A 20,811-nucleotide genomic window follows, 5' to 3' on the forward strand; every position below is an offset into this window, starting at 1 on the left:
AGGCAGTTGCTTAACCAACTGAGCCACCCAGGCACCCCCGGATGTGCCATTCTTGAGAAGTAGATCATTTCATTCAACCAGCGACTCCAAGCTACTAGTTAACACAGTAAAAGTTCTTAATATGTACCTGTGTAGGATGGTTTCCTTTGTTAGGAATGTCTGGTGTGATTTAATGAAATGAAATATTGAATTCATAACTTCATAACTAGGACACATATGTGCCTTCTGGAGTTAGTAAGTTTTAATACCTCATTAATAAGAGCTTATGCACCTAAATCTTGTAAAATTGCCTTAGATGCTGAGGTATTCCACTTGGTTGGCCCAAGCAATTTACACCTTTCTTGCAGCTTTCATTAAAAGAGTGTTTTTATTTCAGCGATATCATGTCTCATATAAATTTCAAAGAGATAAGAAAAATTCAGATAGGTGATCAATTTTGCCACAGTAAGTTAACAAATGTCAGCCCTACCAAAGATAATATGTCAAAGAGTATTGGGAGAAATGTCTGAAACGTGATACCAGGAAACCTAATAATTAAAAATATCTTCTAGCTGGATAGGCAAAGACAATAGTAATTAGACACCAGTGAGGAGGAACAGGAAAATATTGAAGGACCTGGCAGTGTGTGTTTTTCATGTCCTATTAAATTATATTGCATTTAATATCATTTTTAAATTAGGCATTAGTGGATAATGAAAATATCATTTGTTTTGTATAATGAAAATGCATCTATTTTTTGTTCCAAAATTCTGTGAAGACCTTACTTTCAAATAAGGTCACATTCACAAGTACCAGGAATAGGGACTTTAATATATCTTTTTTGGGAACACAATTCATTACATAACAGATATCCATATGCAAAAATGGTAAACTTGACTCAAACTCTATACCTAACAAAAATCTAATTCTAAATAGATTATAGATATGAATATAAAATGTTAAATAGTTAAACTTTAAAAAAATATAAAGCAGAAAATCTTTGATATTTTTTTAAGTCAAATAGTTTTTGAAACAGCACAAAATCATGATCCATAAAAGAAAGAAAGGATAAGTTGAACTTAAAGTAAAAACTTTTATCTGCAAAATGTATTGTTAAAAGAATGAAAAGACAAGCTTGAGACTGGTAAAAAAATATTTGCAAATTATGTATCCAATAAAGGACTTGTATCTAAAATACATAATGAACTCTTAGAACTGAACAATGAAAAACAAACATGCTTCTCAAATGGACTACTTTCAGAAATAGATCCACAGTGTATAGTCAACTGATCTTTCACAAAGGAGCAAAGGCAAGTCAATAAAGAAAGGAGATTCTTTTCAACAAATGGTGCTGGAACAACTGGACATCCACATGCAAAAAAATAATAATAATAATCTATAGATAGACCTTACATCTCTCATAATGACTAGAATATAAGCATATGAAAAGATGTCCTACATCATATGTTATTACAGAATTTGTAATTTAAACAATGAGGTACCATGACACACCTTTTAGAACAGTGAAAATCTGAAACTAAATACTGTCAAGAATATGAAACAATAGGAACTCTAATTCTTGTTGATAGTCATACACTAGGGTACAGCAATCATACTCCTATGTATTTACACAAATGAGTTGAAAATGTATGTCCACAAATGATTTACACTTGAGTATTTATATCAGCTTTATTCATAATTGCTCCAAACTGGAAGGACCCAAATGTCCTTCACCAGGAAGATGGATGCACACACCAAGTATGGTATATTCTTATGATGAAATATTATATAACAATAAGACAAAGTGTGTTATCAGGCAACAAAAAGACATGGTAAAACCTTAAATGCATTTTTCTAAGTGAAGGAAACCATTTTAAAAAAGCTACTTATCTGCATAATTTCAACTCTGCTTTGGGAAAGGCAAAACTATTGAAAGGGTAAAAAGATCAGGGGTTGCCAGAAGTCAGAAGGAGAAGAAGTAGAATAAATGGGTGGAGCACAGAACATATTTAGGAGCACAAAACTATTCTGCATGGTACTGTAATGCCATGACATTACGTATTTGTCAAAATCCCCATAGAAGGTACAACAAAGAGTGGGTCTAATGGAAATGATGTAATTTCGTTAACAATAATCTATCAAATTGGTTCCTCAATTGTAACAAAAACACTACTTCAAGACATTACTAGGTGAAATTCCTCCAGGGAAGAGTGGATACATATATAAACTTTTTGTACTTCCTGCATAATTTTTGGTAAACCTAAAACTGCTCTTCAAGTAAAGTCTATTGAAATGTTTAGAAAATAGACTATGGATTTAAACAGACACTTCATGCAGAAGATGCACAAATGGTATACAAGCACAAGAAAAGATGCTTTACTACCCATAGAGAAATTCAAGCAAAAATTTAGTGAAATAGCACTATAAAATTATTATAAATAATATTAAATAATAAAAGAAAAATGAAACAACAACAACAACAACAACAACAAAAAAGTAAACTGACAGTACCAGGCACTGGTAAGGATGTGGAGCAGCTGGAGCTCTCATATGTTTCTAGTGGGACTTCACAATGGTAAAGCTCTTCTGGAAAGAGTCTCACAGTTTCTTACAAAATTGAAATCACTCTTACCAGATGACCCAGTAATTCCATTTTTAGGTATTTATTATAAAAAAGTGAAAAATAATGTCCACACAAAAAAAGTACACGTGAGTGTTTATAGCAGGTTTATTGATTACAATCCCAAAGTGGAAACAACCAAAAATGGTATTCAGTGAGTGAAGAGACAAACTGTGGTATATTCATTCAATAGAACACTACTCAGCAAATATTAGAAATGAAGTACTAATGCCTACGTTAACATGGATGAACATCAACAGCCTCATTCTGAATGAAAAGCAATCTCCAAATATAACATACTATGTGATTTTATTTTTGTGACATCTAAAAAATACAAAGAGGCAACCCATGGAATGGGAGAAGATATTTGCAAATGACAGTACAGACAGAAGGTTGATATCCAGGATCTATAAAGAACTTCTCAAACTCGACACACACAAAACTGATAATCATATCAAAAAATGGGCAGAAGATATGAACAGACACTTCTCCAATGAAGACATACAAATAGCTATCAGGCACATGAAAAAATGTTCATCATCACTAGCCATCAGGGAGATTCAAATTAAAACCACATTGAGATATCACCTTACACCAGTTAGAATGGCCAAAATTAGCAAGACAGGAAACAGCATGTGTTGGAGAGGATGTGGAGAAAGGGTAACCCTCTTCCACTGTTGGTGGGAATGCAAGTTGGTGCAGCCACTTTGGAGAACAGTGTGGAGATTCATCAAGAAATTAAAAATAGAGCTTCCCTATGACCCTGCCATTGCACTACTGGGTATTTACCCCAAAGATACAGATGTCGTGAAAAGAAGGGGCATCTGTATCCCAATGTTTATAGCAGCAATGGCCATGGTCACCAAACTGTGGAAAGAACCAAAATGCCCTTCAACGGACGAATGGATAAGGAAGATGTGCTCCATATACATATCCAATACTCCATATGGAGTATTATGCCTCCATCAGAAAGGATGAATACCCAACTTTTGTAGCAATATGGACGGGACTGGAAGATATGCTGAGTGAAATAAGTCAACCAGAGAGAGTCAACTATCATATGGTTTCACTTATTTGTGGAGCATAACAAATAGCATGGAGGACAAGGGGAGATGGAGAGGAGAAGGGAGTTGAGGGAAATTGGAAGGGGAGGTGAACCATGAGAGACTATAAACACTGAAAAACAACCTGAGGGTTTTGAAGGGCGGGGGGTGGGAGGTTGGGGGAACCAGGTGGTGGGTATTGGGGAGGGCATGTATTGCATGGAGCACTGGGTGTGTTGCAAAAACAATGAATACTGTTACGCTTAAAAGAAAAAAAAAAGAATAGAATGGAGGACATTAGGTGAAGGAAGAGAAATCTGAAGCGGGGGGGGGGGGGATCAGAGCAGGAGAGGAACCATAAAAGACTCTGGACTCCAGGAAACAAACTGAGGGTTACAGAAGGGAGAGGTTTGGGGGGATGGATTGCCCAGTGATGGATATGAAGGAGGGCATGTGTTGTAATGAGCACTGGGTGTTATGCCCAACTAATGAATCATTGAACACTACATCAAAAACTAATGATTCAATGTATGGTGACTAACATAACATAATTTTTAAAAAAAGATGTTTTTTAGCATTAAATAAATACATGTATAAACAGAAAAAAATACAAAGCATAGGGAGAGAAATCTGTTTTTTGTTTTGTTTTGTTTTGTTTTTTTGCTGGTAGGGTATTTACAAAAATTTTGACTGCAAGAGAACAACATAAAAGTGTTTATGGGGACAATGGGACTTGTGTCCTTATCCTGTATCTTGAGTGTAGCAGTGGCCACATGAGTGTCTAAAAATGTTGAAACTCACAGGCTTGTATTTTAAGAAGTCAATTTTGCTACATGTAAATTAAGAAAATTGCCTCTAAAAATATAAATGGTGATAGGAACAGAAAGGAATGAACCCATTTTTCATAAGAGAGTGAAGAGAATAAAAAGTGTAAGAATGAATTTCATAAAAAGGAAAGGATAAATTGAGGAATAAACTAGGAAATATTTGCTTCCCTGTGAATGTCTTACTGATTAGACAACTGACAACACTTCTATTATTCATGTAATTGAAACTAATTTTATATTTCTACATATCATTTTATAAACATAGTTCAAAACCCAAAGATACAAAGGAGTGTAAAATAAAAGGTTATTCTCCTTATTCCTACCATTGTCAGATATTAAAGAAGTTTCAACATTGTTTGGGCAATCACACCCATTAGTGCTTTGTGTACATTTATAGTAATAAAATGGTTATATTATATGAATATGCATATGTTTTATATGTATATACATTTCATTTTCATTAAACATAGCATAAGCAGCACACATTTTTCCATGCTGCACCATGCCTTTGAGGAGTCATTCATGAAGGAGATAAAATGTTAGGGAGAATCAAAGAAAAGGACAAGAAAAAATAGTTTGTTTCCGGTATAGGAGAATTCATGTCATGTCCTCGTACTTCAATCCAGACTGACCTGCAGGTCTTAGGATGCTGATAATATAGGGGAGGGATCACAGTAAAAGTTATGCTTCAGGCACTGGACAGATGGTCAAATGTTTTGAATCATTGAGCCAAAGCCTGAAAAAAGGCCTTACAGACCCACTAAAGGAACCTTGAGAGAAGGTGTGAATGTGGGATTTATCTGTCATATTATAGAATGAGATACATCCATCCTCATATTCTAAGAAAATACACATTCTGGTAGGGTGCTCTCTTACAGTAAGCTGCATTTCTGGAGAAGTGAGTGCCCAGTACTCATCTTTATAAAACCTGATGGCCCAGAAACCATCCTCAGATTTTACACAAATCCTCCCCTGCCTCATTACATTATTCCTGCATATTCCCAGGTCCCAGGCTCCACTATCTCTGATGTCTACTTCCCAGTAGCACCTCCCTGAGGTGATGATTGGGTGTCCTAGAACACAGGGAAGGGAGTTAAATCTCTGTGGGTCCTTAGGTAGATCTTGAGGCTTCTTTCCACAGCTTACACATCTGTTCTCTTCAGACAAGATGAGTGCAGGATGGGCTGTGACTGGATCTAGAATAACATTTGCTGCAAAGACAATAATATTCTCTGAAAGACAGAATAATATTCTCTGAAAAGGTTAGAGTGATCCTGGAAACAGAGATAGCTGTGTTAGCCTGAAATATCTTGGGGCTGTGGGAGGTGTATATATTCTCAGTGGAGTTTTTCATCTGCCCTCCAGAAACTTCTCCAGAGACTGAGCTGGAGCATAAGGAGTAGAGGCCCTCTTAGACCACCAGGGAATGACTCACCAGCCTGGAAAAATTCTTTCCTCCAGTCTGAAAAGAACATAAATATGCATCATCAGCCCTAATATTTGAATTTATTGGCACAAGAGGTAATTTCTTCCCTCTAACACTTATTTTGTTTATTTCCCAAATTTATTCAGTAACTTTTGCTTGACCTAAAGTTTTCACTGCTTATCTTGTTAAATATTCCCATAAGAATTAATTCCTCTAACTTGTATTTTCTTTGGTATTGAATAGAGATGTCCCAAGATAATTATCCTCTTTTTAAATAGGCAGTGAAGTTACATGTTTCCATTCCCCATCCCATTGCATTTAGGTGAGTTTATGTAACTGAGATATGGTCAATAAAATGTGCACGTGGAAACATACCATTTATACTTTTGACAATAAAATAGTTCCTATGATTTTTTTTTTCATTCTCGTTCTCATTGTAACACTTTCCCACTCCTTCCCTAGGTACAAGGCTAAGAGCAAAGACTCTAAAAATGGATAATATAGGAGATCAGAAGATTCCTGGTTCTCAGAGGTACTATTTTGAAGGGAGTTGCCCCGGAGAGCCATAGAACCAGATATTCTCATATTATCATTTGCAAAAGTGAGGAATACCAAGCCATTGTGTTAACCATGGAGATATAGGTATTTTTACAAAAACCAAAGTTAATTATACTACTCAATGCAGGAAATACAGCCTAAAGATGAAAATGCTACTCTTAAACAAGAAAATGTGTGGTCTGGTTTAGTGCTTAGGCAATAGACATGACAAAACAGATAAAACTGACCACAAACATGGACATCCATAATAAGTAGAGAAAATATTTGCTAAAACTGCTTCCCATGATCATTTGGAAAGCATATCATGTGTTCCTAAACACTGCAGATATGAAGGAATATATTTGAAAATAGAGCACTCATTGAATCTGTTACTGACATCCCACTGAAAAACCTATTCATTCTCAAAATAATTATTTACTTTTTTTTCTGGCATAAATCAAAATAAATAGAAAAACCCCAATAAATGGGCAATTATTAGAGTTTAAAAAGGTGACCTTTTCTAAACCAAGAATCAGCCCACCAACTGTCTTTGTAAATACAGTTGGAAGACAGCCACACTAATTCATTATGTATTCCCTATGGCTCCTTAGTGTACAAGGCACCACTGAGTAATTGTGAGCAGACCATACAGCCCACAAACCTTAAACTATTTATAATATGGATCTTTATAGAACAAGTATGGCAATCACTTTTCTAGACCACTCCGGAGAAGAGATGAAGTTAAATAGTGTTTTATTTGCACAAAGGAAGAGCGCAATTTCTTTATTGAACAAATTGACTTAAGGAAAAGAACAAGTTAAAATGATGAATTTTTCATAGTTGCTTCAGGTGGCTTAAAGAAACCAACCATAAACGGAGATGTATAAGAAAGTAAATCAGATTGGCAACTATGTCTACAGTTACTTTGGATATAATTATCACTACATGAAGCTAACTGGGAGGAAATATATGAGAGGTCTACAAAATTCAGATGAAAAATTTGTCAAAAATAACATGAAGCAGGGCGCCTGGGTGGCTCAGTGGGTTAAAGCCTCTGCCTTTGGCTCGGATTATGATCCCAGGGTCCTGGGATCCAGCCCTGCATCAGGCTCTCTGCTCAGCAGGAAGCCTGCTTCCTCCTCTCTCTCTCTGCCTGCCTCTCTGCCTACTTGTGATCTCTGTCAAATAAATAAATAAAATCTTAAAAAAAAAAAAAAAGAACATGAAGCAAAGGGCTTCTGTAATGACTTAATGAATGGCTTGATAAATTCTCTCTCCCAAAGCAACAATAAGACTGGAAAAGTTCTCAAATTGGAACTTTTGAATTCTAGAAATGCACAAAGGCAACTGACAAGGGCACACAGCAAATTGAGATACACTCAGGAAAAACTAAAATGACTAATAAAAAAATGTCCATAAAAGGATCTTATCTCATTACAGTGGAATCAAGTTGAAAATGAAAACAGGAGCAAATTTTAGAAATAAAGAAAAATTTGGTATTAAACAATATATTTATAAATAATCTGTGGGAAAAAAAGGAAATCAAAGGAGAATTTAGAAGCTATTCTGAGTTGAATGAAAATGAAAATATTACAAACCAAAATCCACTGGATGCAGCTAAAAGCAGAGCCTAAACGGATATGTAGAGGGTTTTTTTTGCTTTGTTTTTGTTTTTGTTTTTTGTCAGAGAGAGAGAGAGGGAGAAAGCAAGCACAGGTAGACAGAGTGGTAGGCAGAGGGAGAAGCAGGCTTCCTGCCGAGCAAGGAGCCTGATGTGGGACTCGATCCCAGGACCCCGGGATCATGACCTGAGCCGAAGGCAGCCGCTTAACCAACTGAGCCACCCAGGTATCCCGGATATGTAGAGTTTTAAATGCCTTCTATAGAAAAGGAGAATTAAACCAATTACTAATTAAACCAATAAACTAACCTTCTCCTTAAAGAGATTAAAAAGTAAGTAATAAACTGAGCTTGAAGCAATCAAAAGTAATGAAATTATGAAATTAGAAATCAATGAAGAAGGGGCGCCTGGGTGGTTCTATTGGTTAAGCATCTGCCTTTGGCTCAGGTCATGTTCTCAGGGTCCTGGAATGGAGCCATGTTGTGGACTCTCTGCTCAGTGGGGAATCTGCTTCTCCCTTCTCCTTCTGTGCCTCCCCGCTTCAAGCTATCTCTCTCTAATAAATAAATAAAATCTTTATTAAAAGATCAATCAATGAAAACCCTAAATTCATTATTTGACTGTGTCAGTCAGTTCAATAAATGTTCCTTCTTAGAAAAGTCAGCAAAGGGGGCGCCTGGGTGGTTCAGTGGGTTAAAGCCTCTGCCTTGGGCTCAGGTCATGGTCCCGGGGTCCTGGGATCGAGCCCCGCATTGGGCTCTCTGCTTAGCGGGGAGCCTGCTTCCTCCTATCTCCTCTCTCTGCCTGCCTCTCTGCCTACTTGTGATCTCTGTCAAATAAATAAATAAAATCTTAAAAAAAAAAAAAGAAAAGAAAAGTCAGCAAAGTTCAATAATAAGAAGCACAGGCACTTGTTAATATTGAGTACCAGGTGTTGTGTGGAAGTTCTGAATTATGAAACTATACACCTGAAACTAATATTACACAGTGTGTGAACTAACTGGAATTAAAAAAAAAAAAATTTAAAAACTTAAAAAAAAAAGAAAAAGAGAAAAAAAATTTAAAACCACAGTAATCAACTCACACATACACATGAGGGGGTTTTGCAAGACAGGACATCACTATTAAACTCTCAGAAATTAGATGGCTAAAATGGGATTTCTATGAAAATCCCTATGCCACTAAATTAGACTTAGATGAAATGCAAAAATTCTTTAAAATGCAAATTACTGACAATGACTTAAGAAATAGAATATCTAGACAGAGCTCTAACAAGTAAGATTTAAATACCTTATTTATTAATTTATTACCAATAAATAATAATATTCATTAAGTAATTAAGTATTAAGTAATAAAACTTACTAATTTATTAATATTTGCTAATTTGTTCATTTGTTAATTTACTTATTTACTAACTAAAATTTACTAATTTGTTAATATCTTAGTTACTTATTAGTGATATAATTATAAGAATTATTTTTAATTATAAAACTTCATCAAAGAAATTCCCAATCCCAGTTGGCTTTACTGGTGTACTTTACCAAAATTTAAAAAAATAAATAATAGAAATATTCAACAAAATCCTCTAGGAAATAAAGGAGGGAGAGATATTTCTAAACTCATTTTAGGAGGTTTGTATCACACCAAATTCAAAGCCGGAAAAAATATCACAAATATCTTTTATGAATACAAATGCAAAAACTATCAATAAAAATTAACAAATAGAATATAACAAGACATACAAAAAAGATTATAGATCACCATCAAGTGGGGTTTGTGCCCAGGATGTAAGATCAGCTTAATGTGTGAACATCAATTAATGTCACAAGCCATACTAATAAAATAATCAATAAAATGGCATAATCATCTCAATAGGCACAGAAAAAGCATTTCATAAAACCCAATACCATCATGATAAAAAAAATCAATAAATTGATTGTGTATCTATGAAAAATATACAACAGATGAAATACTTAATAATAAAATAATGTGTTTTTTTCACTTCATGGTAGGAATCAAGGCAAGGATATCTGCTTTTGCTATTTCCATTCAACATTGTAATTGAGATTCTATGCAGTTAGTTTTTAAAAAAAAAAAAGAATCCAGATTTGAAAAAAGAAGCAAATCTACTTTTATTCACAGTTGACTCATTACTCCTGTAGAAAATCATACAAATGTCCACAAAAGTCTACTAGAACTTGACCAATGAATTCAGTAAGGGTACAGGATTAAAAAAAAAAATCGACACACAAACTCTAATCATGTCTAAAATGAAATTAAACTATTCATTCACAATTTCAAAGAATGTCAAATAAGAAGAAATTTAATGAAAAGGTGAAAGATTTGTATACTAAAACTACAAAACATTGCTGAGACAACACAGACGATATAAGTAAAAAGAGAAACATTCCATGCTCATGAATAGAAAGTCTAATATTAAAATGGCAATTGAGGGTGCCTGGGTGGCCCACAGTTAAGCATCTGCCTTGGCCCAGTTCATGATCCCAGGGTCCTGAGATTAAGTTCCGCATAGGGCTCCCTGATCTGTGGGGAGTCTGCTTCTCCCTCTGCCTGCAGCTCCCCCTCCTCTTTTGTGCTCCCTGTCTCTGACAAATAAATACATACATAAATAAGTCTTTAAAATGGCAATTCAACCCAAGGTTACCTACAGATTCAACACAATTCCTAACAGAATTGTTTCAGGTTTTTGTTTTTGTTTTTGAGAAATTTTCAAGTAGATTCTAGAATTCATATGGAAATGAAAAAAAAATAGCCAAAATACATTTTTTTAAAGATCAAAATGAGAAGACTTAACATCTTCAAATTTTATCTTCAGTTTAGACTAAAAATAGTTGAGAACTGAACAATCGAAAAAGGAAGCACACCTAAAGCATGAGAGTCCAACATTCCTCAGTGTTTCATCTTCAGTTTGGACTAAAAATAGCAAAGAACTTAACAACTGAAAAAGGAAACATCTTCAAATTTCAAAACATACTATAAAATGATAGTAATGAAGAGAATGGCATGAAGACAGACAAATAGATCAGTAGAACAAAAGTTTAAATCCATTAATAAACACGTGATCAATTGATATTTTCAAAAGAACCAAGGCAATTCAATGGGGAAAGGTATACTCTTTTCAAGAGTTGGTGTTGGCACATCAGATATCCACATGCAAAAAGATGTATTGGTATGTTTCCCTCACGCCACACAAAATATGAACTCAAAAAATATCATAGACCTAAAGGCAAGAGCTAAAACCATGAGACTTCCAGTAGAAAATATTGGAGAAAAAATATTTGAAACCTCAAATTATGCAAGGTCTTCTGAAATGTGAAGCCAAAAGCTTGAGAAAAAATAAACTGATATGTTGGACCTTATCAAAATAAAATCTTAAGCATTTCAAAATATACCAATAAGAAAATTAAAGGCTGATATATTCTTCTAGTGAGCACATAACCACCAAATGCTTCTTTAAAATTAATTAATCTTTGGGGGGGAAGCAAGATGGTGGAGGAGTAGCAGACTGAAAAATCATTAGGTCCCAGGAGTTCAGCTAGATAGTTATCAAATGAGTCTGAACACCTACAAATTCAACAGGAGATAGAGGAGAAGAAGAGCAGCAATTCTAGGAACAGAAAATTGACCACTTTCTGGAAGGTAGGATGTGTGGAGAAGTGAATCCAAAGTGACAAGAAGATAGACTTCAGGGGGAGGGACTGGCTCCTGGCAAGCAGTGGAGAAGTGGAGCAAAAATATCAGAACTTTTAGAAGTCTCTTCCACTGAGGGATATTGCTCCAGAGGTTAAGCAGTGGGGAGCCCTCAAGGGGACAGTGTGGTCTCAGGACCCACAGGATCACAGAAAGACTGGGGGTGTCTGAGTGTGGCAAGCTGCCAGGTATCATAGAGGGGAAGCTGGCTACAGAGATGGAGCAAAGGAGTGAGCTCTCAGTTTGGGTTACCTTAAACTGTGACCCAAGGCACAGTCAGGCCACTCTTTTTCAAGCAGGGACCCCTACAAGTGACAGATCTGGAGATACTCCATCTGTCCTCCTCAGGGAGGACTGGAGCAAGAGCACGAGGCAGTAATCTGCTGGGTTTGGAGACTCCAAAGGGGACTGTGCACCAGAGATAGAAACACTTGGTCACAGGACATGTGAGCACGGAATGCAGCTGAGGACCAGGGAGATGGAAGGGTTGATCACTTTTCTCTGAGGGTACACTGAGGAGTGGGGCCCTGAGCTCTATGCTCCTACAGGCCAGAGACTGGGAGGCTGCAATTTTCATTCCCACCCTCCAAAGCTCTACAGAAAGTGTTCAGGGAACAAAAGCTACCAAGAGTGAACCCGAGCAGATTACTTAGCCTGGCCCCTGGGAGGTGCAATTTTGCCTCGGGCAAAGACATTTGAGAAGCACTGCAACAGCCCCCACCCCCTCCAGAAGATCAGCAAGAACATCTAGGCAAGACCAAGTTCATTGAACAAGGAAATCTCCAGAGCTAGGGGAAAGCAACACAGAATTCATGGCTTTTTCCCCATGGTCCTTTAGTCTTGCAAAGTAAAATTATTTTAATTTTATTTTTTCTTATCCTATTTTTTTAACTTTTCCTCTTTCCTCTTTTAACATTTTTAAACTATTTTATCTTAACAATGCCTTTTTAAAAAATCTTTTTAAATTTTCATTGTTATAGTCATATTTTATCCCTTCACTGTATTTAACCTTATTTTTTGTATACATTTAGGTTTTTTTTTTCTTTAAAATGTTGGGGTACAACTTCTTCTAATAGATCAAAATATACCCTAAATCTAGCACGTGGCTTTGTTCTTGTCTCCAGCCTAATCACATTCTCTCTCTCTCTCTCTCTCTTTTCCCAATTAACTTATCTTATCAATTCCTTTTTTAGAATCATCTTTTACTTTTCATCTTTACAGTAATATTCCATCCTTTCATCATGTTTATCTATCTATCTATATATATATAGATAGATAGATATGTTTTTCTTTCTTTAAAATTTTGGGAGGTAGTTTCTTCTAAGTGCCAGAATACAGCCAAAATCAAGTGGGTGTTGTGCTCTACTCACCAGTCCAATATATATTTTTATTTCTTATTTTTTTTTCTCCCCCCAGTTTTGGGTCTCTTCTAACTTAGTCAGTGTATATTTTTCTGGGATCTTTGCCACCCTTTTAGTATTTTATTCTCTTGTTCATATATTCTTATCTGTATTAAATGACAAAGTAGAAAAACTCACCACAAAAAAAAAAAAAAAAAAAAACAAGAGGCAGTACCAATGGCTAGGGACCTAATTAATACAGACGTTGGTAATATGTCAGAACTAGAGTTCAGAAAAATGATCATCAAGGTGTCAGCTGGCTCAAAAAAGGCATGGAACATATTAGAGAATTCCTTTCTGGAGAAATTAAATCCCTTTCTAGAGAAATAAAAGAAATACAATCTAACAAAGTTGAAATTTTAAAAAGCTATTAATGAGGTCCAATAAAAAATGGAGGCTCTTACTGCTAGGATAAATGAGGCAGAAGAGAGAATTAGTAATATAGAAGACCAAATGATGGAGAATAAAGAAGCTGAACAAAAGAGAGACAAACAATTACTGTACAATGAGGGAAGAATTTGAGAGATAAGTGATATCATAAGGGAAAACAATATTAGAATAATTGGGATCTCAGAAGAAAAGCGGGGGGGCAGAAGGTGTATTGGAGCAAATTATTATAGAGAATTTCCCTAATAGGGCAAAGGGAACAAGCATCAAAACCCAGGAGGCACAGAGAACCCCCTCCAAAATCAATAAAGATAGGTAAACCCCATCATCTAATAGTAAAACTTACAAGTCTCAGTGATAAAGAGAAAAACCTGAAGCAGCTTGGGACAAGAAGTCTGTAACATACAATGATAGAAATATTAGATTAGCAGCAGACTTATCCACAGAGACCTTGCAGGCCTGAAAGAACTGGCATGATATATTCAGAGCACTAAAGGAGAAAAAATATGCAGACAGAATATTATATCCAGCTAAGCTATCATTGAAAATAGGAGAGATAAAAAGCTTCCAGGACAAACAAAAACTAAAAGAATTTTCAAACACCAAATCAGCCCTACAGGGAATATTGAAAGGGTTCCTCTAAGCCAAGAAGGAGCCTAAAAGTAATAGAACAGAAAGGAACAGAGATAATATGCAGTAACAGTCAACTTATAGGCAATACAGTGGCACTAAATTCATACCTTTCAATAGTTACTCTGAATCTAAATGGGCTAAATGCCCCAATCAAAAGACACAAGGTATCAGAATGGATGCAAAAAAAACAAGACCCATCAATATTCTGTCTACAAGAAACTCATTTTAGACCCAAAGACACCTCCAGATTTAAAGTGAAGGGGTAGAAAACAACTTACCATGCTAATGGATATCAAAAGAAGCTGGAGCAGCAATCCTTATATCAGGCAAATAAAAGATGAGGAAGGACACTATATCATACTCAAAGGGTCTGTTCAACAAGAGCTAGCAATTTTAAATATCTCTGCCCCTAACAAGGGAGCAGCCAGTTATATAAACCAATTAATAACAAAATCAAAGAAACACATCAACACTAATACAATAGTAGTAGGGGATTTTAACACTCCCCCTCATTGAAATGGACAGATCATCCAAGCAAAAGATCAACAAGGAAATAAAGGCTTTAAATGATACAGTGGACCAGATGGACATCACAGAAGTATTCAGATCATTCTATCCCAAAGCAGCAGAATACACATTCTTCTTTAGTGCACATGGAACATTCTCCAGAATAGATCACATCCTGGTTCACAAATCAGGTATCAACTGGTACCAAAAGTATGGAATCATTCCCTGAATATTTTCAGACCACAGTGTTGTGAAGCTAGAACTCAATTGCAAGAGGAAAGTTGGAAAGAACTCAAATACGTGGAGGCTAAAGAACATCCTACTAAAGAATGAATGGGTCAACCATGAAATTAAAAAAGAATTGAAAAAAAAACATGGAAACAAATGATAATGAAAACACAACTGTTCGAAATCTTTTGGACGCAGCAAAGGTGGTCCTGAGAGGAAAGTATATACCGATAGAAACCTTTCTCAAGAAACAAGTATGGTCTCAAGTACACAACCTAACCCTACACCTAAAGGAGCTGGAGAAAGAACAGCAGAGAAAGCCTAAACCCAGCAGGAGAAGAGAAATCATAAAGATCAGAGCATAAATCAATGAAATAGACATCAAAAGAACAGTAGAACAAATCAACGAAACCAGGAGCAGGTTCTTTGAAAGAATTAATAAGATTGATAAAACCTTGGCCAGACTTATCAAAAAGAAAAGAGAAAGGACCCAAAAAAATAAAATAATGAGTGAAAGAGGATAGATCATGACCAACACCAAAGAAATACAAACAATTATAAGAACATATTATGAGCAACTATATGTCAGCCAATTTGATAATGTGGAAGAAATGAACACATTCCTAGAGTGATATAAACTACCAAAACTGAACCAGGAAGAAATAGAAAACCTGAACAGTCCCATAACAGTATGGAGATTGAAGCAGTCATCAAAAATCTGCCAAGAAATAAGAGCCCAGGGCCAGACAACTACCCAGAAGAAGCAAACATTTAAAGAAGAATTAATACCTATTCTCCTGAAACTGTTCCAAAAAATAGAAATGGAAGGAAAACTTCTAAACTCCTTTATGAAGCTAGCATTACCTTGATCCCAAAACCAAAGACCCCATTCAAAAAGGAGAATTACAGACCAATATCCTTGATGAACACAGATGCAAAAATTCTCACCAAAATTGCTAGAACTCATACAGAAATTCAATAGAGTCAGGGTATAAAATCAACGCACAGAAATCAGTTGCATTTCTACACACCAACAGCAAGACAGAAGAAAGAGAAATTAAGGAGCCAATCCCATTTATAATTGCACCCAAAGCATAAGTTACTTAGGAATAAACCTAACCAAAGAGGCAAAGGATCTGTACTTAGAAAAATATAAAGTACTCATGAAAGAAATTGAGGAAGACACAAAAACTGGAAAAACTTCCCATGTTCTTGGATTGGAAGAACAAATATTGTTAAACCGTCTATGCTACTGAGAGTAAGCTACACATTTAATGCAATCCCTATCAAAACACCATCCATTTTTTTCAAAGAAATGGAACAAATAATCCTAAAATTTGTATGGAACCAGAAAAGACCCTAAATAGCTAGAGGAATGTTGAAAGAGAAAGCCAAAGTTAGTGGAATCACAATTCCAGATTTCAAGCTCTATTACAAAGCTGTCATCAGCAGTACAGTATGGTACTAGCACAAAAACAGACACATAGATCAATGGAACAGAATAGAGAGCCCAGAAATGGACCCCAACTCTATAGTCAACTAATCTTCGACAAAGCCAGAAAGAATGTCCAGTGGGAAAAAGACAGTCTCTTCAACAAATGGTGTTGGGAAAATTGGACAGCCACATGCAGAAGAATGAAACTGGACCATTTCTTTATACCACACACAAAAAGAGACTCCGAATGAATGAAAGACCTCAATGTGAGAAAGGAATCCATCAAAATCCTTGAGGAGAACACAGTCAGCAACCTCTTCAACCTCAGCCACAGCAACTTCTTCATAGAAACATCACCAGAAGCAAGGAAGCAAGGGCAAAAATGAGCTATTGGGACTTCATCAAGATCAAAAGCTTTTGCACAGCAAAGGAAACAGTCCACAAAACCAAAAGACAACTGATCGAATGGGAGAAGATATTTGCAAATGACATAATGAATAAAGGGCTAGTATCCAAAATCTATATAGATTTATCAAACTCAACACTGAAAGAACAAATAATCCAATCAAAAAGTGGGCAGAAGGGGGCGCCTGGGTGGCTCAATGGGTTAAGCCTCTGCCTTCGGCTCAGGTCATGATCCCAGGGTCCTGGGATCGAGCCCCGCATCAGGCACTCTGCTCAGCAGGGAGCCTGCTTCTTTCTCTCTCTCTGCCTACTTGTGATCTCAGTCTGTCAAATAAATAAAATATTTAAAAAAAAAAAAAAAAAGAAGAAGTGGGCAGAAGACATGAACAGACATTTCTGCAAAGAAGACATCCAGATGGCCAACAGAAACTTGAGAAAGTGCTCCACATCACTCGGCATCAGGGAAATACAAATCAAAACCACAATGAGATATCACCTCACACCAGTCAGAATGGCTAAAATTAACAAGTCAGGAAATGACAGATGCTGGCGAGGATGTGGAGAAAGGGGAACCCTCCTACACTGCTGTTGGGAATGCAAGCTGGTGCAGCCACTCTGGAAAAATTCCACTCTGGAAATGCAAGTGATGCAGTCACTCCACAACATGAAGATTCCTCAAAAAGTTGAAAATAGAGCTACCCTAAGACCCAGCATCGCATTACTGGGTATTTACCCTAAAAATATATATGTAGTGATCCAGAGGGGCATATGCACCCGAATGTTTATAGCAGCAATGTCCACAATAGCCAAACTATGGAAAGAACTGAGATTTTCATCAATAGATGAATGGATATAGAAGAAGTGGTGTGTGTACACACACAAACACACACACACACAATGGAATACTATGCAGCCATAAAAAATTGAAATCTTGCCATTTGCAATGATGTGGATGGAACCAGAGGGTATTATTCTGAATGAAATAAGTCAATCAGAGAAAGACAATTATCATATGATCTCTCTGATATGAGGAATTTGAGAGGTAGGGTGGGGGCTTGGGGGTAGGGAAGGAAAAAAATGAAACCAGATGGGATCTGGAAGGAGGCAAACCATGAGACTCTCAATCTCACAAACAAACTGAGGGTTGCTGGGGGGTGGGGAGGTAGGGAGTGTGTGGTTGGATTATGGGCATTGGGGAAGGTATGTGCTATGATGAGTGCTGTGAAATGTGTAAGCCTGATGAGTCACAGACCTGTATCCCTGGGGCAAATAATACATTATATGTTAATCAAAATAATTTTTTAAAAAATGAAAGGACAATACAAAGACTAGAAAAAAAGTATGTTCAAACAATTTATCTGTTAAAAGATTTGTATCCAAATAAAAAAGATTTCTTAAAAGTCAAAAATGGGATGACAAACATTCCAATTGAAAATGGCAAAATAGGGTGCCTGGGTGGCATAATTGTTTAAACCTCTGCTTCGGTCATGATCCCAGGGTCCTAAGATTGAGCCCCCTGTCAGGATTCCTGCTCAGTGGAGAATCTGTTTCTCCCTCTCCTCTGCCCTTCCCTTCCCTGCTCATGCACCCTTGCTCACTCTCTCTCATTTGCTCTCTTTCAAATAAATGAATAAATTCTATTTAAAAAGTAAAAATTAAATTTAAAATGGCAAAATAATAAATAGATATTTCATCAAGGAAGGAATACAAAGGCTATAAACCACATTAACGAATAATATTCAACATCATTTTACATTAGAGAAAGTCAAACCAATACCACAAAAAGATACACTTCACATCCACTAAGAAGACCATAGTGAGAATTACAGACAATAACAAATGCGGTCATGTACTGCTCTCCAAAGTGTAAAATGGTACAGACACTTTGGTTAACAGTTTGACAATTTCATTGCATGTTAAACATAAATTTATCATGTGATTTAGAATTTCCACTCCTAATCTATAACCAAGAAAAAGTAAAACATATTTTCGATCAAAGATGTGTATGTGAATGTTCCTAGCAAAATTGTTCATAAGGCTTCAAATGTGGAAACTGGTGCATCCACTCTGGAAAACAGTCTGGAGTTTCCTCAAAAAGTTAAAAATAGAACTACCCTATGATCCAGCAATTGTGCTACTAAGTATTTAACTAAAGTTAAAAAAATATTGGTTTGAAGGGACACACGCATACTGATGTTTATACCAGCATTATTTACAAAGGCTTAATTATGGAAAGAGCCCATATGTTCATTGACTGTTGAATGGGTAAAGAAATTGTGCTAAGTGTGTGTGTAATATACATATATACATATATATATGTGTATGTATATATATGTATACATTTTGTATATATGAATGTATACATACATACACATATATATAATGGAATACTACTCAACCATAAGAAAGAATAAAATCTTATCATATTGCAACAACGTGGATGGAGCTAGAGTGTATTATGTTAAGTGAGGTCAGTCAGCCCGGGGTGTTATATGTGAATAAATCACTAAATTCTATTTCTGAAACTAATATTACACTATGTGTTGACTAACTAGAATTTAAATTAAAACTTAAAACTATAAAATAAAGTGGAAATATTCTAAATTCCTATTATCTAGGGTATAAATAAGCATAATGTGGCATATCCTTACAATTGAATACTATGTGGCAATATAAAAGAACAAAGTACTAAAACATGCTAAAAGGAGAGTCTCAAAAACATGTTAAATGGAAAAAAAAAGAAAGAAAAAAGAAAAGAAGACCTAGTAAGGAGACTAGGGATTGCCTGAGCTTGAGAAAGGACTGGCAGAAAGTGGGAACAAAAGATCTTTCCAGGTGACAGAAATCTTCTAAAACTGGGTTTGATGATTGTTGCCCAACTGTGTAAATGTATTAACAAATCATTGAATTGATTTTCAAAAAATGAGTGAACACTTAATTAGATGTGTGGTATGTATATTATATCCAATAACATTTTCTCCAAAAAAAAAAAAAATGAGCTTGGAGTAAAACATACTGTAAGCATGAAAGCTGCGAAGCATATTTTGAAATAAATTTGCATGAGCCAGAAGAGTGCTTCGCCACTATGCATTTGAAGTGGGGGAGAGCCAAGGGCTATTGAGGAAAACTGGAAGCAAGTTACATCTCAAGAGCAGAACAACGATCTACATAATCAGGAAAACACTTCCACCCTCAGAATAGGGGGCAGTATAGCCTGGTGGAAATTCTTACTGCTGTTGGTAAATGATGACTGTGGTGCTTTCTCCTTCCTTATTCCAAACATAAATTGTTATCCATGTTTTATTGCATTGTCTAAGTATGGAATGAAGGGTGCAGACAACTCCTGTCTATGAGTACACAGATTTCAAGATCCAGAAGAGTTACATCCACTGACAGAAGACAAGTGGGCATCTCGTAGAGATCTTGGCCTTAGAGTTAGTTGCAGTGACTCCATGGACCCTTGGCTTCTCTTTTTGAAAAAGATCAAGTTAGATAGATACAGGAAAAGAAGCATTAAATTGATCTTTGGTTACCTGAAAGTCAGCTTGTTGTAGAGATGGCAAAACTCTAACAATACTCATTGCTTTTCTGTTTTCTGGGAAAACAGCTAAACCACCTTTCCCAGCTCCCTTTTTGCCTAGGTGAAACCACATGACAGAACTGGCCTATGTAGGTGTACATGGTCAATGCCCTGTCAACCCCTGCCACAAAACACTATAGATTTTGGTGATCTTCACATTTCTTTTTCTCAAAAAATTGTGACTGTCTTTGAAGGACATCTAGAATATTGGGAAGTTACACAATGAAAGAGTATAGGTCTAAGTCTTTGCTTAGAGGGCATCTTCCAAGTAGATCTTCTTTTTTTTTTTTTTAAGATTTTTATTTATTTATCTGACAGAGAGAGATCACAAGTAGGCAGAGAGGGAAAGGAGGAAGCAGGCTTTCTGCGGAGCAGAGAGCCTGATGCGGGGCTCGATACCAGAACCCGGAACACGACCTGAGCCGAAGGCAGAGGCTCCAACCCACTGAGCCTCCCAGGCGCCCCCCAAGTA

General features: G+C 36.2%; 1 protein-coding gene across 1 annotated transcript; it reads right to left on the minus strand.

Moving 5' to 3' along the window:
- Positions 1-4,521: 4,521 nt before the first annotated feature.
- Positions 4,522-20,213, minus strand: LOC125101564 (butyrophilin subfamily 1 member A1-like). The gene is made up of 3 exons (XM_047731975.1): positions 20,144-20,213; positions 5,905-5,931; positions 4,522-5,680 (listed from the first exon to the last, which is right to left on the minus strand). The coding sequence occupies exons 1-3, from the start codon at positions 20,211-20,213 to the stop codon at positions 5,151-5,153; spliced, it is 627 nt and encodes a 208-aa protein (XP_047587931.1). The 3' UTR covers positions 4,522-5,150.
- Between the last annotated feature and the right edge of the window lie 598 nt (positions 20,214-20,811).

This window comes from Lutra lutra, chromosome 6 (genome assembly GCF_902655055.1).
Source record: "Lutra lutra chromosome 6, mLutLut1.2, whole genome shotgun sequence".
Lineage (NCBI taxonomy): Eukaryota > Metazoa > Chordata > Mammalia > Carnivora > Mustelidae > Lutra > Lutra lutra.